Source organism: Cavia porcellus, unplaced genomic scaffold (assembly GCF_034190915.1).
Source record: "Cavia porcellus strain 051 isolate PalLab524CR breed Dunkin Hartley unplaced genomic scaffold, mCavPor4.1 scaffold_4, whole genome shotgun sequence".
NCBI lineage: Eukaryota > Metazoa > Chordata > Mammalia > Rodentia > Caviidae > Cavia > Cavia porcellus.
In genome coordinates this window covers 25,717,983-25,740,625 of record NW_026947487.1, presented here as the reverse complement: position 1 = coordinate 25,740,625, position 22,643 = coordinate 25,717,983, and the positions used below count along the sequence as shown (strand labels likewise).

The following is a 22,643-nucleotide window of genomic DNA, read 5'->3' as shown; positions in this document are numbered from 1 at the left end:
AAAAGTGCTGTGATTACAAGCCTGTGTTATCACGCTCAGGTCAAAGAAATTTTCAAGAACAAGCTTATTAAAATGCTAGTTCACACAGAAGAAGTTATCTTCTGTGGATATATTTTTCAGTTCAGATAATAGGACAATAGCATCCATACAGTTACTGGCTTAGAAATACATTTTATTGTGATAAAATGATAAGAAAACATATTTGAAGTAAACTTCAATTTCTTCTAAGAAATATTTTAAAAACTATTTTCCTGTTTCTGCTTCTCTTAGAGATTTTGTTATGAGAAATTTAATCCATTATCTAAGCCCATTATTCTATTTCATTAAGTCACAGGAATTTTCTGGAGGAATGGAACACACTCTGTTCTGTGGATGTGCGTAACGTAGGTCTCCAGAGCCTCACCTCTATGTTACCCCCCTCTGGAAGACATGTTGTGATCTATTTACATGGTCCTCCTGGGGGCTAAGATGACATTATTTTTGACCCACATATTTCTAAGCCATATAGCATAATATTTTAAGTGATTAAGTATATTTTTGATAGATGCAGAGTGAAACTTGTAATTTACATTTGTCCCTGAGAGTATGAGCACGTTTGTTAAAAAAGTTTATACACTTACTCAGGACTTTAAATTTTTCCTATACATGATTAAGAAAAAGAGAATTCTGACATGGAAATCTTTGAATGAGGGTGTCCTAGCTTATTAAAATGCTAGTTCACACAGAAGAAGTTATCTGCTACAGGAAACTCAGATAAAAACACTCTTTCCGAAAGTCATGGAATACTAGCACTCCATCATTTCCCTCTAGCTTTGCTTGGAAAAACATTGGTGTATCGCCAGTCACTTGAAACAAATGTTCACAATTCACCAAGGGGCAGAACAGACTGGTTGTCCTTTGTACTGTGTTCAACGACCCTCTGAAATGATGTTTCACACGATGCCTGTGCTTGCTGCGTCACCTCCACAAAGTGTACAGCTCTTTCAACAACAAAAGCTCTCCATAGGATCCCATCAGATAGTGAGAAACAGTAGGATGTGTTTTACATCAGTCACTCCCTTGACAAGTTGAAAAAAGCGTGAGGGATGAATTTTTATCTTTTCCATTTTCTGGCCTCCATGGAAGGACAGAAGTCCAACAGGAGGACACCAGAGTCCCAAACCTCTGTCCCTGAGGCACTGGCTAAAAGTGTCCACAAGACTCCTGGTCATCTGATTGGGAAGCATCAAGATAAATACAATCACCTCAATTCTCTTAAGAACGTATTTAGAATATAATACTGAAAAGCTCATGACAAAAGTTTTATCACAGAAGATTTCTGCCCTATGACCAAATGTATACATTCATTCATTCATTATGTTTATTCAACAAGCTTTTAATGAGTAACCACTGTGTGCCAGACACTATTCTAGACATTCCAAATACTATACTCTAAAACAAATAAATAGTTAAAAGTTTATTGTATACTCTTAATTTGAGGAATAAGGGGAAAATGGTATGTATGGTTAATGAGGCAAAACATTACTAGTGCAAGATGGTTAATCTTGGCATTTCCAGACTTTATACTGCTTGATTCTTTTTGGTGTTAACAGGGTATTTACCAAGGTTCCACCAACCTCCCCTCCTTTAGTATCTCAAGAATGTGATTTTTAATTAAAAAAAATGAAAAATGTAAATCTTTCAGTTGGTGAGATTTTGTATTCACACAGTACTCTTAAAGAAAGAATATTTACTTTCCATTCATGCTACTAATGATTTTAGGAATTTTTTAAAACTTACATAAGAGAAAAATAATTGTACAACTTCATTAAAAAGTGCATTTGGATCCTCTTGCCTTTTCTTCTTTTACCCAACGTTATGAAATTGTGACCATCTTTGATCCTTTATAACCACTATGGTCACATCTTTTTTTCAAGCTAGTACTTTTATCATCCAAAGGAAGTGTGTTAGGAAGCAATGTAAGCCTTAGGGAAAAAGAAACCCAGACAAACATGAAGCTATCACTCTGTCAAAGGAGACCACATTGCCCTAGGACCCAGTGCTTACAAAAGCTATTCAGTTAGATGAGACAGCGTGATGTGAAAACCAATGTTAGTTATGGGACTCTCTGCTGACTGGCTCAAATTTGGTAAATAGTAGGTAATAAATATTCAAATGTAACTTTGAACAGAACTTAGACGTTTAATTCACGTGGAAAGAACACAGTGTCAGTATTGAACACTAACATCTTTTTTGTGGTCAGAGAGACTGAATACTTCTCCGTCCTGGTGGTGGGGATTGATCCCAGTATCTCACACATGCTAAGCATGTGTTTTACCACTGAACTACAATTTCAGCCCGAGAATGACTTTTTTGATTACATGTCTGGTTTCTCTTCAGTATTTAGACCTTAACCTTGACTTATGTAACTGATGGGGTAAAGTCCAAATACAAACTAAAAATAAGGAGTAAAGAACATGTTATTACTGGATTAAATGTTTTAGTTGCTTCCTCTTGTAATAAAATGAGCCAGTTTCCTCTGCAGAGAGCAAAGATATCATATTGGATCTAAAATTATAGATGTTGTTATTTTTGCTAATGAATGGTAAAAGAATGAACTTCCAAAGATTATAAAAGTTTGTATGAATGTTCTCTCACCAAAATTTGAAGATGGCATCTTGGTTGGAAGTGATTTTCTTATGACACTTCACTGCTTTTTCATACCCAGGACTTTAATTCGCATTACACAGGAAGTTGATGCATTTGCATTTTGACTGAGCTCCAAGCACTAACCAAAGAGTGTCATACTAGAGATCATTCTGATGACAGAGATAGCATCAACAGCAAGCATGGTTTCTATTGTAGAGTACTCAGGCTTTTCTGTGTCTCTACAGAAAAGGTAGAGATTGAACTTTTTAGAGGAAGCATGCATAGAGGCCTACCACCGTTATTCCTCCCGCTGTAAAATAGTGGAAGCAACAGTGCGTACTCCTCTGGCCTCTCCGAATCAGTAGCATCCAGTTTGAAATTGAAAGCATGAAATATGAAAAGCTGATAAAGGTCAATGCTCCCTTTTTGTGCAACCACTTTCCCTTCAAAATTATACATTAGAAACTTGTAATCTCTTGCGTATGATAGATTTCTTACTATCTCTGTGTTGAACTTGAAGCGCATTGTTACAATTTTCAGTTTATGTTTCCCTGTCTTCTGTGATAGCCTGGGTCAGAGGTTCAGCTGCAGGCCTCCCAGTGGTATGAAGAGCAATAATCCAATTTCAAGGCTGAGCCAAAAACAATAGCAACCTCAAAACAGACCCTGGATGCAGTGCAGAGCCCATTTTCATTGGCCAGCCTGCTTCTCCTTCACTGACCAGGACACTCATTGAGTCTTATGAGAGCTGTATGACTTTGAGACAGAATAAAAATTTTGAGAAGACACACCTGTTGGACATTAAATGACAGTAATAGCTAAGCATATTAATCGAAGATTTCCAAGAAACAGTACCAGCAGATGAATGAGTAAACAGACATATGATAGGTAGGCAGACAGACAGACAGGCAAGTGGACAGACAGACAAAATTATGGAGGGTGAGGAATTTCACTACCAGAAACCCAGGAAATCTAATTCAGTTCAAATCCAAAGACCTGAGAACCAGCAGAGACAATCATGTAAGTCACAGTTCAAGAGCCATAGAAAACGAGATGAAATGTCTGCTCAAGCAGTCAGGCAGAAAGCAAAAAGAGTGAATTCCTCCTGCCTCTACTTTTGTTCTATTCATGCCATCAGTAGGTTGGATGATGCCCATTCACACTGTCAAAAGCAATATAATTTACTGAATCCACAAATTCAAATGTTAATCTCATAGAAACCCCCCAAAATAATATTTAATCTGGGCATTCTGAGGCCAGTCAAATAAACACATAAAGTCAACCATCACACTAATAGATCAGAAGACAGTTTTACACGGTCCAGATCTTTTACCATTATTTGACACATAGGTATAGTTTTAAAATATTTCATCCTAAGCATTGTTTTGATAAGGCCTACCTTATATGCTTGTAAAGTAAGCATGGATTCTGAGGTCAGACCAGCTGGATTCAAATGTTGACCCATTACTGGCGTGAGCAGGGATGGATACTCTAGTCATCTAATGAGGAGGAATAAATCGCTACTTCTTGCTTAGAAGGGCCAGAGTGCAGGGGATTAAGGAGTGATATTGTCTCACTGAAATGTGAAATATTTATGCATTCCAGGGATAAATTCAAAGCTGTATAAAACCATAGCTTCCGGTCTTTTATCAACTGTTTTATTGCAATAGTTTGAATCACATTAATTATAACATAAATTACAAGTAAGATCAGTAAAATAGACATTCCTAGCTTGAATGTCCTAGAAAATATAGATGCAATGTCCTGGGGTGACCAAAAAAACAATCTTGTGCACTAGTCATTTGTTCTTGGTGCTTCTGAGGGCACTTAGAAAAGCCAGGAAGCCCGTTTTCAAATCTTCTCATGGTAAGTTGCAATTTCAGCAGTCACGTTAATACAAACACACAACAAGTTCTCCTATTAGCACAATCTCTTCCTCACTCTATGGTTATTGAGTACTGCGTCAACCAAGAACTATATTTCTTTTTGCTGATGTCTCATAACCCAGGCAATTTCATTGGCTGCAGTTTCCAGAATAATAAACAAGTTTCTAGTCATGTGTTCATGGAATCCTAATCCTTACCAGGACAAGAAGCTTCTATTAAATATGCACCAAAGCCCATCTTCCTGATATCCAATAAATAGCTATACATCTCACTCTTAGTCTTTGAAATAGTTTTATGACCTAGTCCAGAACTTAGTTTTTTGAGTCCATGGGATAGAAAGAGGCATAGGCAGATATCCAAGTAGACAGGTTCGCCTAATTCTATTCAGACATGGTTATGCCCACTGGTCTCTGTTTCATCACCACAAACAAGTGTCTTTTCAAGCACACAGGAGCTCAAATAATTTTTTTAAATGTTAAATCTCAGAGCAAAACTTCTTGATAGATCAAACCAGTAGAGTTTGAAATTTTGGTTGGTGTTTCATTTGTCAAAATTGTTAAGAGCCAAGATAAAAGCATATGGCCAGTAAAGAGGATGTTTGTGGACTTTGAGTATCCAAAATACTGAGTTAACTAAAAACTAAAGGGGAAGTGTTGGTGATTTCCTTGATAACTCCATCAGTGTAGTCCCAGGAAGCTTACATGGGTTAAGACAACAATAAAGTAAAGACAAAAATGTTGCTAAGGACAGTTACGTCCGTAACAGTGTGGGTGAAATCACATATGGTCTTAGCCACTTATATTTAGAAGCTACCTTTTTGAAAAAGAAATTTGCAGTCTGTTTTAGAGATCAGGATCAGGTTCTTTAATTCCTTTGGGTTAGGCTATGATGGAGTGAGCTTGACTTGAGTAACATGTTTAATTCTACAAGCTTACTCAACAAGGTGGGAGTTAGCAGAGTATCATAAGATCTACTTCACTGACAGAAAATTGGTTCTCAGATCCCTCGTTCTTTCTAGGTGTTAAGATGGACTTGATTTCCAGCCTGGTATGGAATGGTAGAAAGAGACATTTGTGAAGAACAACATCCTGTTGAAAGAACATTCACAAATGGGAGTTGGGATTTCATTTAAAGCTTTTACAATGACCTGTGGTTGTGATTTTCATTCCTAGGGTCAGATCTCCCTCTGATGGGGTACCTGTAATGTACTGCCATACATTAACTCACACAGGGTCCATTGACATCTGTGCCTAGGTGCCACCCCTACCAAGAGCAAACCAATGCCTTATCTCATGTCAAGCTGCTCTCACAGTAGATATTTTGATGGTTCTATTAAAATTGTGATCATCTTCTCTGTTTCTTGTAGATTGCAGTCTTCATGAAGCATGTAATGTAAGATCCTCAACACTTGTTTAATTATTTTAGGCACAGTACACTTCTTCCCAAGCTGGATGTGCTGGAACATGCTTGCTGTCCAGCACTTAGGCCAAGCGTCACATGGGCAGCTTGGCAACTCTCTCTCTCTCTCTCTCTCTCTCTGTCTCTCTCCTCTCTCTCTCCTAGTAGAACACCTTAGCGTTCAATTCCCTGAGCACCACACACATACAAAAATTCCATTATCAATCTGCAAACACTCAGGTGGTTCATATCGAGTAATTTCTATTTCAGCAAAGCTTTATTACAGAAGCCCTTCATACAGTAGAGGGGTAGGCTTCAACTCAGCAATATAGGAATCTATCTAAACTACTAGGCATATAAAATTTCCAGGAGTTCTTGGCATCTTGCTGAAGTCTATTTGCGATTCTCACAGGACTTCATGCTTGGTATGGATTTCTCCTTCCCCCATTGGAAAGTTTAGTCTTTGGGATTTTCTTGGTAGTGAACACACATTGTTGGGCCTTTACATGTAGCTTGCAACCTATCAGATACCTCTGGACCCACTGAAGGCTGGTATCCTACCGTAATTGCCACTCAGGGTGGGTTTGTTTTAGGAGACTCTTTAGAAAATTTAGATTCTGGCACTAGTTCACTGCTGTTAGCATTGAATTTCCGAACAGAATGCTGTGGGGAAGAAGTCTCAAAATTCTACTCTTGTTTTATTTTCAGTCTAGTGGGGTATGTTCATGAGCCTCAAAGTTCAGGGTTCGTGTGGCCTTTCTGGCAACCTAATCAGCCAACTGGTTTCCTTCGCCCAATATCAAATTTCCATTTTGTGACCTAGCAGCAAAGCAATCCAAATTTCTTTGGCTTATTGATAGCTTATAATGGAGCCAAAATTTCAGGAGCATATTTGATATCACCCAAAGTTAATAAAAGTCTTTCCATCCATAAGCACAAACTACTAAGAATGGATATCTGGAGCCTGTGTAAATATTGACCACTATAATTTTACACAATTGTAATGCTCTTGTGAAAGAATGAGTCTAAGATCCTGTGCTGAGGTACCAAGGAGTAGGTCTTAGCTTTCTTGCAAAGTGCCAGTGATATATCTGACCTAAAATTGTTCTTGACCTATGAAACTGCTACCATCCATAAACATGTTTTCCCAGTGGTTGGTTGATCAGGTCCAGTCAATTGGAAACATTTGTTTAATTATCTGAAAACAGTCATTTAAATTCAGCTCATTGAAGTCAAGCAGCAACAAAGTGACAGGAGGTAGGGTGGAAGCTACCTGTAATTTTACATTAGGGTTGTCTAACAGGATTGACATCTTTCCAATCATGTTAAAGTCAGCCAATGGACTCTTTGCTCGATCATGAAAAGCAATAGTGAGAGGTTGGGTTTGCGTCAGAGTGAACGTTCAGCTTCCTGGAGAACATCCTAGGTTGCTGCCACTGCCTAGAAGCAAGGAGGCCATCCCTTTGTAGTGTGGTTCATTTTCTTTGAAAGGTGAGTGACAGGGTGACAAAAAAGACCAACAGTCTAAGTACATGCCGAGACTAAGTCCCTGCTTTTCATACAAAAAGTAAAAATATTTTCTTAAATTGAAAAGGCATAAAACTGAAAAGATAAGCAGGGTCTCCTTTACCCTTAGCCCGTTTTTTCTCTTTAGTCCACTGTGAGAGTCTCCTTCCTTTAGCACTTTCACTTAGGAATTCAGCACTCAAACTTAGGAATTCAGACAGGGAAAAATCTGACCATACCCACAAAGCCATGCAACTGTCAGCAGTTACTAGGAGTGGCCACATGGTAAATAGTTTCTCCCCAGTCAGGAAACAAATTTCCAAGACTTGGAGAATTTAAATCCAAACATTTAGCAATCTTAACAGATACGTGCTTTTCCTTAGAGACTCTATATTCCCCACCACCCAAGAAATTTACAATCTGAACAGCATTTTTAGTTGCAGCTTCTTTGTTCTTACTTGCAACCAAAATGTCATCTCCATTTTGTAGGAAGATTCCTTTGCCCAGGTGAAGATATCTTAGATCTTTAGCTAATATATATCAAAAGACTGTTGACAAGTTCTTAAACGCTTATGGAAGCAAGGTCCTGTTGTTTGGCATGGGCTTTGGGTCCTACTTTTCTGGTGGGCTACAGAAAAGTATTCTTTCAGTTTACTTTAGTGAACTGACATAGGTTTTCTGATAGGGTAGTCAGGAGAGTACAATAGTTGAGAAAAACTCAGTGCACATTTGATTGATTGAGAGGCCTGGGATTCGGCACAAACTAATATGCTTTGGAATTTAGGCTTTGCATCAAGCAGATGGGCATATAGTATATGGAAGAACATGGCTTTTCATTATTAGAAGACTATCCTAAGTGGTCGTGTTTTTGTCCCTTCTTTAGGGGATGTTGTTTGAGGTTACATATAGTATATCATGAGTTTCTTTTAGGAGACAGGCGTGGTGGTTTGGGTACATTCTTACCTTTTTCAGTTCAAGATGCCTTTTGATTCCTCCAAAGAGTTTGAGAATTATTCTGTAGCAACAGCATCCAATGGTGCAGTCCTGTTCAGGTGAAGCTTCTATTTCTAGCCAGTGTGGTGAAAAAGTTATGTGAGCATTAGCTTACAAATAAGTCATTGCCAGTAGAAGAACTGGCCAGTCAGGCCTACACAGGAAGCTATGGTTTAAGTTCATGTCACCAAGTGGGATTCCAAAGGCTTACAGGAAAGGTTAGGCTAGAGCTTCACTTATCCCTGTTATGTGGTTTTTGAATGAGGCGCTAGGTATATGGTGATGAAAGACTAAGCAGTCCTCTTATGCCCAAGAAAGTCATGGGTTTGTAACTGAGGCTCCTGTAATAATATAGTGGGAGGTTATGTTACATCAAATGGAGCATCTGGGCTTCTTCATTCTTTATAGAAATTTATCTTTTTAATTTCACCATTCGGGTGGCACCATTCTTTATTTTTCCTACTCTTCCAGCCTAATCCAATATCTATCTTCCTTGCAGTAACTATATTGATTTTTTTTCTGAAAAGAGATTATTTTTGCTTATTTTCTTTAAGATTTTCTCCCAATCTTTTCCGATTTTCCCTTTAGAGTTCTGAGTGAGAGCTACTGTGAGCAGGGGATCCTATTGCTTCATTTTCTTTTGTTCCTTCAAATTCTGTACTGGATCTGTGTTATTACAAACTTCAAAACCCGATTTTAGTAGTTGTAAAGTGGACCTTCTGAAAGCATTATTCACATCTTGAAGACTTTTTTAAATATTAGGAACATAGTTGGCCAATAAAAAAAGCATTATTTATTAATATGTTGGGGTTTTTTTAGAGCCTTAGGTTGATATCAACATAGGGTTAATAGCCCTAAAATCTTCACTTCAAAGATTTTTAGACATTCTCTGGAGGTTTCCATTTAACCTCCTGTGCTTTTTAAATGTTTTTTAATTTAGGGTCCCTGTTTTGGTACCCTACCTATAAGCATCTCTTATAATTTTTGATATAGGGAATTCATCATCATTTATATACAAAATGGGTTGTGTTGTGGACACTGCTACGATTACCTCTGATCCAACAGGATTCACTGGATATGGTAGGTGGAACCATCAGACTTCTCTTGCTTTCTCAAGAACTAGTTTAGATTCTCTAGCCATTAGTATACATGGGAGCCCAAATACGAGTCCAAAGGACTGACAGGAAGCAAAAATGGAGGCAAATAAATCTTCAATGTGGGAGGAATTTCCTTGATATGAAAGACTACTCTTTTTTCCAGTTAAATTAATCTGAAGTAAAGAAATGCAAAAGTACCCAAATTATTCCAGCTGTCATTTGCCTTCAGCCTTCCAGTGCAAACATGGCAAAACAGATGCTGCCCTACCTAGGCATCAGTGGCACTCTGGCCAAACCAGTACCTTGATAGGTAGAGAAGGGGAGACTATTCTAGGCATTTCTTCTTTTATGAATGATTGTCTATCCTCCTCCTGAATGATTTTCTTCTTCCCATTAGACAGTAGAGTGGCTGAGAAGATTGTGTTGACAGATCAATTTGTGGATTTAGGTTATTTAAAGTCATTTCTCCATCTTTCTCCCATTCTGTGTCAGGAACAACAGGCTTAGACATTTTGCCCACTGAACCATGATAATGTTGAGCATTTTCATTTTGTTAAAGTAGCATAAAGGCTTCCTATCTGACTTCTCACTTACTGAATAATTCTGATTACCAAATGACATGGTAACTTAGGGTTCTGTTCCTTGTCCATTTTTCTCCCATACTGAGGCCAAACATTACAAAAGATCATTTTCTACCTTCTCATATATTCATAACTGAAAGCAGCCTAATTTTCAGAACACAGTATAATGAGTTATAATCTGAAAGCAAGCTGAAGTTGCCCATGACATAGAGAAAGACAAAATACATCACAGTAAACAAACAACTGATCCCACAGGAAGAACAAGAGTGTAAGGTCCAACAAATGCATACACTTCCTGAATAAGAGTCATTCTGTCAAATTGTCCCAAGGGTCCCTGTACATGAAACCCAAGAGACTGAACACAAATAGAAAGAAAGAAAACTCTGCAATTAAATCTCATAAGAGAATTCACCTAATTAGTTCACATCAAAACATAAAGCTAGATGTATAACTCGGTAATAGAGCACTTGCCTAGCAAACACAAGACACGGGGTGAATCCCGTCATGACAAAATGAGATGGAAGGGAGGGAGGGAGGGAAAAAGGAATGGGGAGAAAAAAAAAAGGAAGGAAATAAGAAAGCAAGCAAGGAAGGAAGGAAGGAGGAAAGGAAGAAACAAAGCTTAAAAGTTTCCCTTCTCCAAGTTATTTTGTACCGTGCATGGCAAAAGCCATCTGTGAAGACAATCTAGGGACATCCCTAGAACAAACAGTGCCCTAGCAGCATAACTTGATTATCAAGGTGCTACCACAAGCTCTTTTCTGCTTACCAAACCTTGGTACAGATCCCCCACATCAAAATCATATGTCCAATGTGTAACAATTACAGAGCAAATACTAGTGCTTGGAGTAGAGAAAGTTTAACCAAGAAGGTATCAATTAAGAAGAACAAAGAACAAGACTTGAAAGCCCCCTTCCTCAGCAAGCGTATTGTAAATTGTATAAGGGAAAAAGAAGCAGATGGAGAGTTCAGGTGGTAAACTGATTGTTTCACAAGTTTTAATAGAATCAAGGTTTTCAGATTTCTTAATGTTAGCAGACCACCAAACAACGTGTAATTCTGTAAATCAATCTAGCAGATTACCTTGTGACACCTTTAGTTCATTGTCCTATACTGAATATGCTGATGTTATCAATGGTAATTGATGCTGATAGGAACAGCAACAGGGATCACATATTCAAGGTCTGCTTAGCTTGACCAGAGGAAAGAATATAGTTTGTTCTTAATATTAATTAGCGAGGGAGGTTAGACCAAGATGTTATCTCATACAAGACAAAACATATTATTAATTTCATTACAGGGGTTTGTTTATAAAAAAGCCTCTTCTAAGACAAACATTTTATTAATTTCAGTACAGGAGTTTGTCTACAAGAGTATCATGTAGTTCTCAACAATATCTTCTTTTCTTGACCAGACAGGTAGTAGTCTATACTGAGTAGCCTGAGTGATCTTTGAAAAGGGGATATAGTATCATTCCATTTCCATACAAGGAACCTTGCAATGGGTCTCTTCCAAAGCTTTCAAACTCCTCCTCTGTGTAGCATCATCTCCTATGCACTTGGCCTGGGTCACTCTGTTCCAGCCTTGATGGCCTTCTGATTATCTATGTCTCCAGTCTACCGAGATTAATTGTTTTATTGTCTTTTTTTTTTTTAAAGTTCAGGGTCTTTGAGCTTGCTCTTTGCTTTACCCATTATACTCCTAGCATGGCTTATTCTTTAAGTCTCATTGCTACTTAAATATAATATTCTCAGAGAGACTTTACTATAAGTTCCATAAAAACAGGTGGTTTGTGTTTGTTCATTAAAATGTACACTGGACTCCAAATGGTCTTTGGCATGTAGTAAATACTCTGTATTTGTTGAATGAGTTGTTAAGTAGAGTTATGAATTGGTTAACCCAAAAGTTCATTTTGTTACTACAATATTATATGACAATGCTCTTTAAGAGCATTAATTAGCTGGCAGTTTTTAAAACCTGTGAGATTTTGTATCAAAATTACAGCCTTTGGATTCTTTTGAAGAACTGAGGTATTTTTATATTTTGGGTCCTTTAACAAAAATCACATGATGTTTATTAGAACCTATTATTTTCACACATTGATTCCTGGCAGCCCCAGCATCTCCTGTTGACTTCCTGACACCAATGTCTTGCTTACACCTGCCTCTCTGCTCTGTGTTAATGTGCCTGGCCCAACAGGCTTTCAAGGCCTACATGAGACACATATGTGATAAGTCAGCAACATCTGTCTCAGATTTCTGTATAAGTTTTCGTGTCTGATTTAGAAATGAAATTGACCCTGTGTTCAGTTTTCAAGTCATATCCATAATGAGACACACATTTTAGCCTTTGGTGCCATTCTAGTTATAGAACAGTCAACCGAGCTTGACAAACTAAACTGAGTCTTTATAACTAAAGAACAGAAACACCCAATTGTGTTTCAAAATAGTTTTCACTTTTGGAAGGTTACTTTTTATACATTTTGTTTAAAAAAGCATGGATTTGAAATATTTTTCTTTATTTTCAAAACCTCATAAACATTTAGTCCAGATGTTTACCTAAAGTGATTCATTTGCCAGTGTGGGGCACACCCATTGGTCCTAAGAAAGAAAACAACCACATTTAATAATGGATAGTTGCATGGGTCTGAAGTCAGATAAAGAGTGATACTTGTATATAACAGCAAGAACTATGTCTTTTTGTTCATTGTATTGCTCATGTCTATATATTTTAGAGGCATAAATATGTATCAAGCATCTTTCAGGTATCAGTCACTATTCTAGGTAACTGAAGAGATCATATTCTGTGTTATCCTGCAGGAATCAAAATAGTAAAAATAAAGCAACCAAATAAGAAAAAGTTGCAACATATGCAGTAAAACTTGGTAAGTGCTGTGTTTAAAAAGAAAGTAGAGTAAGACAAATGGGAAAATCTGACTAGTTACAGTATTTAAGAACTTGATCCAAATAGGTCACATTGAAAGGGAAGATTGAGGAAGACCAGAAAAAGGTGAGAGAGTTACCCAAGTGGCTCTGTGGTGAAAGAACCTTCCAGAATAAGAGCTGGAGCAAATTCCTAATGTAGGGTTATGCCTCATGTGTTGAAGAAGCAGTGTGGTTATTTTGGCTGATTAATGTTCTGTTAAGTTAATTACCTACAGCTGACAAGGGAATGAATGCATATACTATACTTCATAGAGAACTGTTTCTTTGCGTGGGAGGTCTAGTCTTTTCAGCTGAGTATATTTATCATCTGGTTTACAGTAAGCTGTATTTTGATTTAGCCATAACCTGAGCTTTGAGAGTCTATGACAGTATGCATCAGTTTTCAGAGGGGACCTTAAGCAGTTGACCACAGTGAGTCCTGCACAGGAAATTCTGACTCAGCTAGTGTACATGCACAGTCAATTTTTATCACTCCCCATACATTCTCCTGTTGCATATTCTGAACACTAGTGCTTTTCAAAAAGGTAGTAAGTCCATGAAGAAAAGAGTAAGAAGCAGAATTTGTTACCCTTCTCTTTCTGTTAAAGATTCTGCTCAAATCTTCTCTTTTCAATGTGACCTTTTAGATCACATTATTAAATGCTATAGCCGGTCTGGCCTTCCCATCTCCCTTACACTACTACACTTTTGTTTTTACCCATAGCACTTACCATTACTGCATATGTCAGAAGGTCCCCTGTGAATGCCTCCCTCACCAAGCTTTCTGTCCCCTCCTGCAGCTGCTGGCCGAAGACTGGCCCTTTGGAGTTGAGATGTGTAAGCTGGTGCCTTTCATACAGAAGGCCTCTGTAGGAATCACCGTGCTAAGTCTGTGTGCTCTGAGTATTGACAGGTAAGAATTTGTTTTTAAGTTAAGGAGATCTTAAGCACTGTACTATTGTTTGCTATGTTCTGTAGTAAATAAACTATGTAATTCAGTAAAGCCATGCTCCAGCATCTTGAAAATCCAATCTCATCTTCAGATATCGAGCTGTTGCTTCTTGGAGTCGCATTAAAGGAATTGGAGTTCCAAAGTGGACAGCAGTGGAAATTATTTTAATTTGGGTGATCTCTGTGGTTCTAGCTGTCCCTGAAGTCATAGGTTTTGATATGATTACCGTGAACTACAAAGGACGTCAACTACGAACCTGCATGCTTCACCCTATTCAGAAAACAGCCTTTATGCAGGTGAATCTTACTTTTATTCTCTCCTCTCTTACCCTACCTTAAAAACATTTAGCTACTTTTCTCTGATCCCATCCTTAAAAAGCTATTGATTTGTATCATTGGCATAAAGTAAGAGTATGGATCCCAAGACTATAGGATTAACCTTGACTAAAGACCAAAGTACCAAGAATAACTTCTCCATGAACTCTTTGGATCTCAAGGACACAAACTAAGCCAAGTTCACATGAGAATCAGTGTGAATGTATGGCTTTTCTACCCTGTGCCCTATAAGGACTGGCCACTCCCTTTACTCGGCATCAGATCCCACAGCAGTCTTCAGATGAATAGACGTTCTGCAAATGTTCATATAAATGCCACCTGATACGGGTGGATTCTAAATGGCAAGCCTGCCCCCTCTCTGTCTAAAGGAAAGACAATCTTTGTAAGAAAGTTTTCATCTTACTCACGTATTAAAGAATGTTTAAATAGGAAAAGAACTATGCCATTAGTCTGCACAAGATGGAACCTAAGTGTAAAAAGCTCTTTTCAACAGACTAGAGAAGTTAATGCAAGGCAGCAGGGTCTATCACCAAGAATTATTTTCTCTTTTATGTATAAGAAAACTATATAAAACTATATGAACCATGTTTATTACAGTAGGTAAAATAATAGACAGTAATAAATTAAAAACTAAAAACAGGAAATACAGCATAATCAATATAAATTCATCTCAAATAGATACAGTAGCAGCTAAAGCATGGAAACACAATAAGAGAAAAGGAATTAACCCTTTGTTTTTTGATTGACAGCTTATATTTATACATTACTAACCTATATTAACTTTTTCATATATGTTTTTCCCATTAAACATAGTTAATAAAAAAGGAGAATCTCACCTAAACATTAGGATACCTTTGTATAGTCAGATAGGACATTTCACAGAAAGGAGATTTTTAAGTGTAATTTGCTTATATGGAGACAAGCAGTGTATCACCAACACTCCCAATTTTTCCCAGCTCCTTAAATTTTATGCATAATTATACTATGCCGATACAAAGAATTGAAATGCTTTTTAGGAAAATTTGTTCTATTTAATATACATATTTAATTATTCATCTAGTAGATGCAACCTGAAAGATTCTATTCAGTATTTGTAAAAGAACATCTCCTTTAGATGATAACTGTTCCTTGGTGAATATTTTTTTAATTTGAACATTTCATACAGAAGACTTTTTTTACAAAGCCACATAACCATAAAAATTATTTCTCCTTCAAAGTTTTACAAGACAGCTAAGGACTGGTGGCTCTTCAGCTTCTATTTCTGCTTGCCATTGGCCACCACTGCCTTGTTTTATACCCTGATGACCTGTGAGATGCTGAGAAAGAAGAGCGGCATGCAGATTGCTTTAAATGATCACTTAAAGCAGGTAAGAAGATGCAGAGAATGGATGGCTCATGGTTACAATTCCAAAGATGAAAATTATGATGATTGATAATAAACTAAAGTTATGCATTACAGAATATCTATTTCCTCCTCATATTTTTGAATTGTAAAGAATACATTCATATTATGTACTTATAAATATACATCACCTAAAAGGATCTAGAGAGCAAGGTAACTGATAAAAGATGACTCTGTAGTCATTTTAGTTCTAATTTACATTAGTTGAAAACTCTGTGACCTCAGTTTTTACAAATGTCACTGATTTTTGTAAATAATATTAAACTTTCTGTTTGGGAAGGTAGATACTATGATTATAAAGGAGTTACTTCCAAGGGCCTGCCTATGTTTCTATTTCAGAGGCGAGAAGTTGCCAAAACGGTGTTTTGCCTGGTCCTTGTTTTTGCACTCTGCTGGCTTCCCCTTCACCTCAGCAGGATTTTGAAGCTCACTCTTTATGATCAGAATGATCCCAATAGATGTGACCTTTTGAGGTAAGAAAAGTAGAATAAAAATCAACGCTTTGGTAAACATCATGCAAAGTGTTTCCAGTGGTCCCTTACACAGGCAGAGACAATGTCACTTTTCTAATCCTTAGCGACCACCTAAGACTCTCAATTTTACCTTCCCTCCCATTTTAGAGAGAGCAATAAGGGAGAGCTGTGAGAGCCCTGGGAACAAAGAGACAGAGATGTCAAAATGAGGAGTGAGCGCAAGGTGGAAACTACCATGTCTGATTCTCCTTTGCACTTGCAATTGCTCAGCACTCTGATTCCAATGAGATTTAATGTAAAAGGAAGAGTTGGGCAGAGGAGGGGAAAACAGGAAAGATGGCAGAAAATGGGAGACAGAGCTCACCACCAGAAAACTAGTGATAATAGCGTCAACACTGGACATGCTTTGTTTTGTTTTGTTTTCTTCACAAAAACACAAAAGTCTGCAGTGAACACATGTTCAGAGCAGCATATTTTTCACAAGTATGATTTGAGCTTTTAATTTGATTGCAGCTTTTTGCTGGTAATGGACTACATCAGTATCAACATGGCCTCCTTGAATTCTTGCATTAATCCAATTGCTCTGTATTTGGTGAGCAAAAGATTCAAAAACTGCTTTAAGGTAAGAGAATATACCAATATAAAGAGCTCTTTGTAGCTAGATGGGTGTGGTGATAATCCCAGCACTGTGAGCAGCTAAGGCAGGCAGGTTGGAACCCAGCCTAGGTAACTCAGCAGTGTGGAAAGACCCTGTCTCAAACTACAAAAGGAAGGCAAGGCTGGGTAGGTAGCTCAGTGAAAAGGTTCTGAATTCAATCTCCAGTATGGGGGTGGGTGTGTGTGTGTGCGATTTGATGTCAAATGAAACTCTTCAAAACCATTAATATTTCTTCCTGAAGAGATCTAGTAAACTGCTTTTTAGATTTCCCTTGCTTTATGTTATGGCTGATTTTTAAAATATGACATTGGCTTCTATATTATTGTAGCTGAATTTTGCCCATATGTTTTAGCCAGTCATTCCCTGCTGACTCAGCCAATCAGTGATACTCATGGAATTGTTAAGGAAATTAACAAAACTTACATACACTGATGTCTGACATGTGTCACATAATAAAATAAAAACTAAATATAATTAAATATACCACTTTTCTGTTCTGGGAGATTTTGAACTCTTTGACCACAATTGATATTATGATAAGTCAGTTCCTTTCTCACATGGCTTATGAAAATAGAAAATCAAGCAATGAAATTTAAATCAAGACCTACCTTTTCCATATTCAATAGATAACAGAAATGTGCTGCTCCATGCGGAATATGTCTAATCAGACATATGAGGAAAATGAGAATTTAGCTGCTTGCATCAAAACGTGCATCCATCCACTCATTAGCTCCTTCAACAATCCAACATGAAATAAAATACACTATCCCAAGATGGGAAAAGGATCCACTGTTCCTGGATCTCATTATTGGAAAGCAAATAGCTTAGCCTTTTTGTAAACTTTAAGACAGTCTACAACATTCATTGGCCATTCATTGCTCAGATTTTAGGGCTGGAAGAAGAATTCTATCAAGAGAGACTTCCTTATTTTATAGAACAGAAAATCATGAACTTCCCATTTTCTGGTACACATAATTTTTTAGAAAATATACAAAATGAACAGTTTTGGATTTTTAAAAAAATCCAAGAAATAGAAATCAACTGAATGCAACTGGGACACTTGCAAACTTTGTAACTTTATTATGTAACAATATTGAAAAGGCATATGAGAAAAATGTGTGGCTGAAGAAAACAGCAAAGCAACAGTGAATTCACTGACATGGAACAATGCATATAGTGTACATCATGAGTGTGTAATCTCATTAAAACAAATTCACCACCTCTGAATAATTACTGCAAGGACAACAATAAACAAAGCATTAAACATTGTCTGTCTCCTGCTAACCAGTTTTGAAACTCTGTTGTATTGTTATTTTTATTCTTTCTTTTCACAATAATAGAAGAAAAAATAGCCACATTCATAAATACATACACATATGCAATCATATATGTGACAGTATTTCCATTTGCCAGACAGAAAGTTTTAAAAATCCATATTTTTAAAACTATTAAGAATACACATCAGGTAATCAAGAGTACATGTCAAGAATTAAGAGGATATTTCTCTTAGTAAGAAATATTAATTATATTTTTTATTTTTAGTGAACAAATTATCATAGGCTACTAATATAATTAAATCTTAAGGAAAAATTAGAATGTGCTAAAGAAAAGGACCAAGAACTCGTAGTGTTGCAAAGAAAGAGCCCTGGAGAGCAGGAAGAGCAGTGACAGTGTAACTAACGCAGACGTGTAACGAGTTGCTTTGTTTTGTACAGTCATGCTTGTGCTGCTGGTGCCAGTCATTTGAAGAAAAACAGTCCTTGGAGGAAAAGTAGTCATGCTTAAAGTTCAAAGCTAATGATCACGGATATGACAACTTCCGTTCCAGTAATAAATACAGCTCCTCTTGAAAGAAGGAGTATTCACTTAATCTCATTTTCTCTATCGGACAGAGGTCATTAAAACAAAGTGATACATTTGCCAAAACAAAAAACTATGTTTGCACAAAACCACATAAAAATATAAGCGGGATCATTTTAGCACTCATAATTCCACCTGACCTTTTAAGGGCTGTTTTTAGCATGTGAAGAAGTGAGAATTAAGGAAGCCTCATTGTGAAAGCACTTAATGTTTTACAGTTAGCACTTCAATGTAGCTCTCAGTAGCTTCCAGTTTATTCACTCACCGCCTACAATTAGAAAATGAACTCACTCGGGATTCCTGTGGAAGAGGTTTATTCTTTTTTCCCTTTTTTTTTTCACACGAGGGATCGAACTCACAACTGTGCATTCGCAAGGCAGGCGCTTATGCCGCTGAGCTAAATCCCCAGCCCATATTCTTATATCAAGTGAATTGTATAAAGGAAATATGAAATTTTAAAAATCCTTCATGAAGCAATGTTTTGTGAGTAGTTAGAAATAATGAAATGATCAGGAAAAAATATTAGAGAAATTAAGACTTTATGAAAATCATTACAGTCTGCATTCAGATAAGATCAAAGAAACAGAGGTTTGAATTGCTATCACAAAAGACTTCTCTGAAATATCCCATTCACATATGTTGCAAAGAAAGTGTCTACACTAACTACAGTTTTGAGGATTGTTAAAATTTTCTTCTTCCATTCATAGTTTAATCTCTGTTTGTTTAGTTCTGTCACCTGTAAATAGCTACATATCTTACACATAGATGATTAAACAAAGGGCAGGCCCCCGTTTTCATAGCTTTGCAACCAAGAAGTGCCAGGGACTCCACAACACAAAGGACAAAATGTGAATTGCCTGGTGCAGTCTTCACATGGCAAAGAGCAAGGAGCCTCGCCTCTCGCCCCTGGTCTCCAGCATTAGAATGTAATAGTTACGATACTGTCTTTCAAGTCGCACAAAGTAGGCAATGTAGCAGCCACCTGTAAGGCTTACTACTAATTTTTATAATATTTTTGTAAATAACCAACAGACGGGTGTCTGGACATGGTGTTTTTCTATCAATTAGAGGCCAAAATGCTTCTTAGGATATGAAAGTCCCTTTAGTTTGTGCATTCTTGCCTCACTTTTTAATGTCCTCAGCAAAGTGTCTTAGGTTAACTTGGGATAAAATGTGTGTGAAAATATGTACAAGAGAAGCAGAAGGGAGAGGAAATGAGGTGGGGTGGGAGGAAACCCAAGGGGACAGATTCCCATTCTTAGCCTGGAGTTCATCGCTGTCTCGTCACATCAACGCAAAAGGTCCTGATTCTGTTCCAGCAAAACACAGCGCAGTGTTCTCAGACTGACTTTAGGGACAAATTAGACCCAAGAGCTTTAACTCTGTCTTAAAATACAACAGAATTTCCAGTCTTTTACTTTTTTTTCTTTCAGTAAACCAGGCCACATGTTAGAAATAAGCTAGGAATGTTACTTTCTGCCAGAATCTAATGTGATGCTACAGTAAACCAAAACCCAACAATGTGGCCAGAAAGAAAGGCCAGCAATTAATTCACATTTCACATGTCACATGGACTCTATTTACAAGTCACCACACATTTATTTATTAATTTATTCCCAATCTCTCTTTCAAATGCTTGTCATAATAAAAGACATTCAGACTTTCGATTTTAAATTAACTTTGGATCACTAATGTTTTCACAGTCTGTGAATGTATGTTTTGTTCCTATTTAAGTTTTAGATCACTTTATTGTCATGTACTGCATTTTTACGTCTCATACCCTCTTTATTTGCATCCTAATCTCTTTCCTTCTCCTTGGCAGAATCATGGTCTGTAATCTCTTGCCAAATTTTAAAATTGCATACAAAAGTATTCATGCACTATTTGTAATGAAAATGTATTCAGTAGCTTTTTGATTTAAAATGTTAACATGATGATAAAGTGTGGTGAGGAACAACCATGATTTCTTTACATATGTAAAACCAAATTTTTTAAAAATGTATTCAACTTAAAATATATTTCCTAGTATAAACAACTTTTAATATAGCAATAAAAGTAGAATTTTTAACATAGAAGTTATGGCTCACAAGATTTATAAGTGATGTTAACCTGGTTTCTCCTTTGTTATCACCTACTTACTGGGAATAGATTCAAACACCTTTTTGTATTTGACAGCTTAGATATCGCCAAACCAATGCAGTTTATAACAAATTGTGGGGTATGCTGTAGCTAACCTTATAAAGTTGTAATATAGCCATGTAAAATAATTATATATTTTGTTTTGCTGTGGTCACTTAAAGTGGCACTACTGTAGTTGCTGTTGCTTTATTAGGTAAACAAAAAATAAATATATAAATTGTTCTTTTTAATCCAGCTTATCTTTCTTTATGAAGGCATTAATGCATTAAATCTTAAATATTTAAAAGAGATGCAGATGTTATACAACGAACATTATGTTAAGTTTACGGTGATTCAGGATATATAAAAGTTGTTAAATTAAAATAGCACATTTCTGATCTTTGGACTGTGTTATTTTATACAGACATTCAATCTCCTAAGGCTGATCATTTGTTTGGTAGCTTCCAATGGCCTCTAAGTCTTTCTTTCTCTGGTTGTCTGCTTTTGGAACATTTCACTATTTAATCATTACTGTACCACAATCAAAGTTGAAAGCTTGAAATGAGTTTTGAGAATTTCTCGTTTCAGTTCGTGGGCCTTTTAGTATTTACTATGTACTAAGTGGCATAAATTATTACAGGCTGAGCATTGCTAATCAGAAAATCTGAAATGCTCTAAAATTCACAAGTCCTTGAACACCAATACAATTGCCACAAGAGGAAAAGTCTATCCTTGACCTCATGTGACAGACTGCAGTCAAAACTTAAATGCACTAAAAATACTGTACGAAATGAGCCTTCACATAACTATATATGGTATATATGCAACAAATGAATTTCCTACTATACTTGGACCCAAAAACATCTCATTATGTATAAATATTCCAAAATTTAAAAAATCTAAGAGAAATGCTCATAGATAGTAAAAAGAGAAAAAATAAAATATTGGGAATCACAAATGCAAGAAAAATAGAGAAGAGAAATTCAGAAGAATCTGCAGTTAACAAGCTATACCAATGCCATGAAAGTCAAGGGTAAGTGTACATGAAGGAGTAAGCAGAAAAAGGACAAGTTCAAAGGGCAATGAATATGTAAAAGTGAACTTTGGAACAGCAACTTACAAAACATCAGTGATGTCAGTTTGTGTGTCTGTATGTGCAATATGTGTGTGTGCATGACAAAAAATATATTTTCCAACTATTCACTCAATAATAAAAATATCTTATAAAATTATTGTCACACTGTCATTATAGAAGAATAGCGTTCTATAAATACAGTGAATTAAATACATTTTTATTCTCCTGATAAAACTCCACTAAAAGGGCAGAAAAAAATTAAAAGAAATAAAAACAAGCACAGAAATGAAAGCTATTGGCCAACTGGAAATATGAACAGAATTGTGCATATAAAGAAAGACACAGATAAGAGATAATTGCTCATATTTCTGCTTTCTCTATTAAGGTTCACAATGTGTTACAATTCAGAATATATCCAGGAATTGAAGATAGCTGGTATCTTTAAAGTCAAGAGACAGAAGTGAGGACAAAAACAAAACTTTTGATTAAAAATCTATCAGACCAGAGCTTAGCTCCCAGAGCAGCCTTGAGTAACTAGCGATTGCTGCTAGTCATCTAGAGAGGTGGCTCGTTTTCTCTTACTGAAGTTGTACCAGATTATCTCTGGATCCTGAGTGTGGCTACAAAAGGGCAACACAAGGTGAAAATGTGGTTCTGTCCTGGAATCAGACTGAGCAATGTCTCATAGTGAGATTTCCAGCCCTCATTCCAACATGTCCAGACAAGAGAATGAAGATTCTGTTCTGAAAACAGCAAA

General features: G+C 36.7%; 1 protein-coding gene across 1 annotated transcript in view; it reads left to right on the top strand.

Annotated features, from left to right (window-relative positions):
- The window catches only part of Ednrb (endothelin receptor type B), a 28,806-nt gene extending 7,744 nt beyond the window's left edge, over window positions 1-21,062 (top strand). The window contains exons 2-7 of the mRNA XM_005007169.4: window positions 13,814-13,926; window positions 14,057-14,261; window positions 15,518-15,667; window positions 16,042-16,175; window positions 16,689-16,797; window positions 18,549-21,062. Coding sequence (XP_005007226.2) covers window positions 13,814-13,926; window positions 14,057-14,261; window positions 15,518-15,667; window positions 16,042-16,175; window positions 16,689-16,797; window positions 18,549-18,608 — 771 coding nt within the window. The 3' untranslated portion in view covers window positions 18,609-21,062. The remainder of the gene's footprint in view (window positions 1-13,813; window positions 13,927-14,056; window positions 14,262-15,517; window positions 15,668-16,041; window positions 16,176-16,688; window positions 16,798-18,548) is intronic.
- The last annotated feature ends 1,581 nt before the right edge of the window (window positions 21,063-22,643 follow it).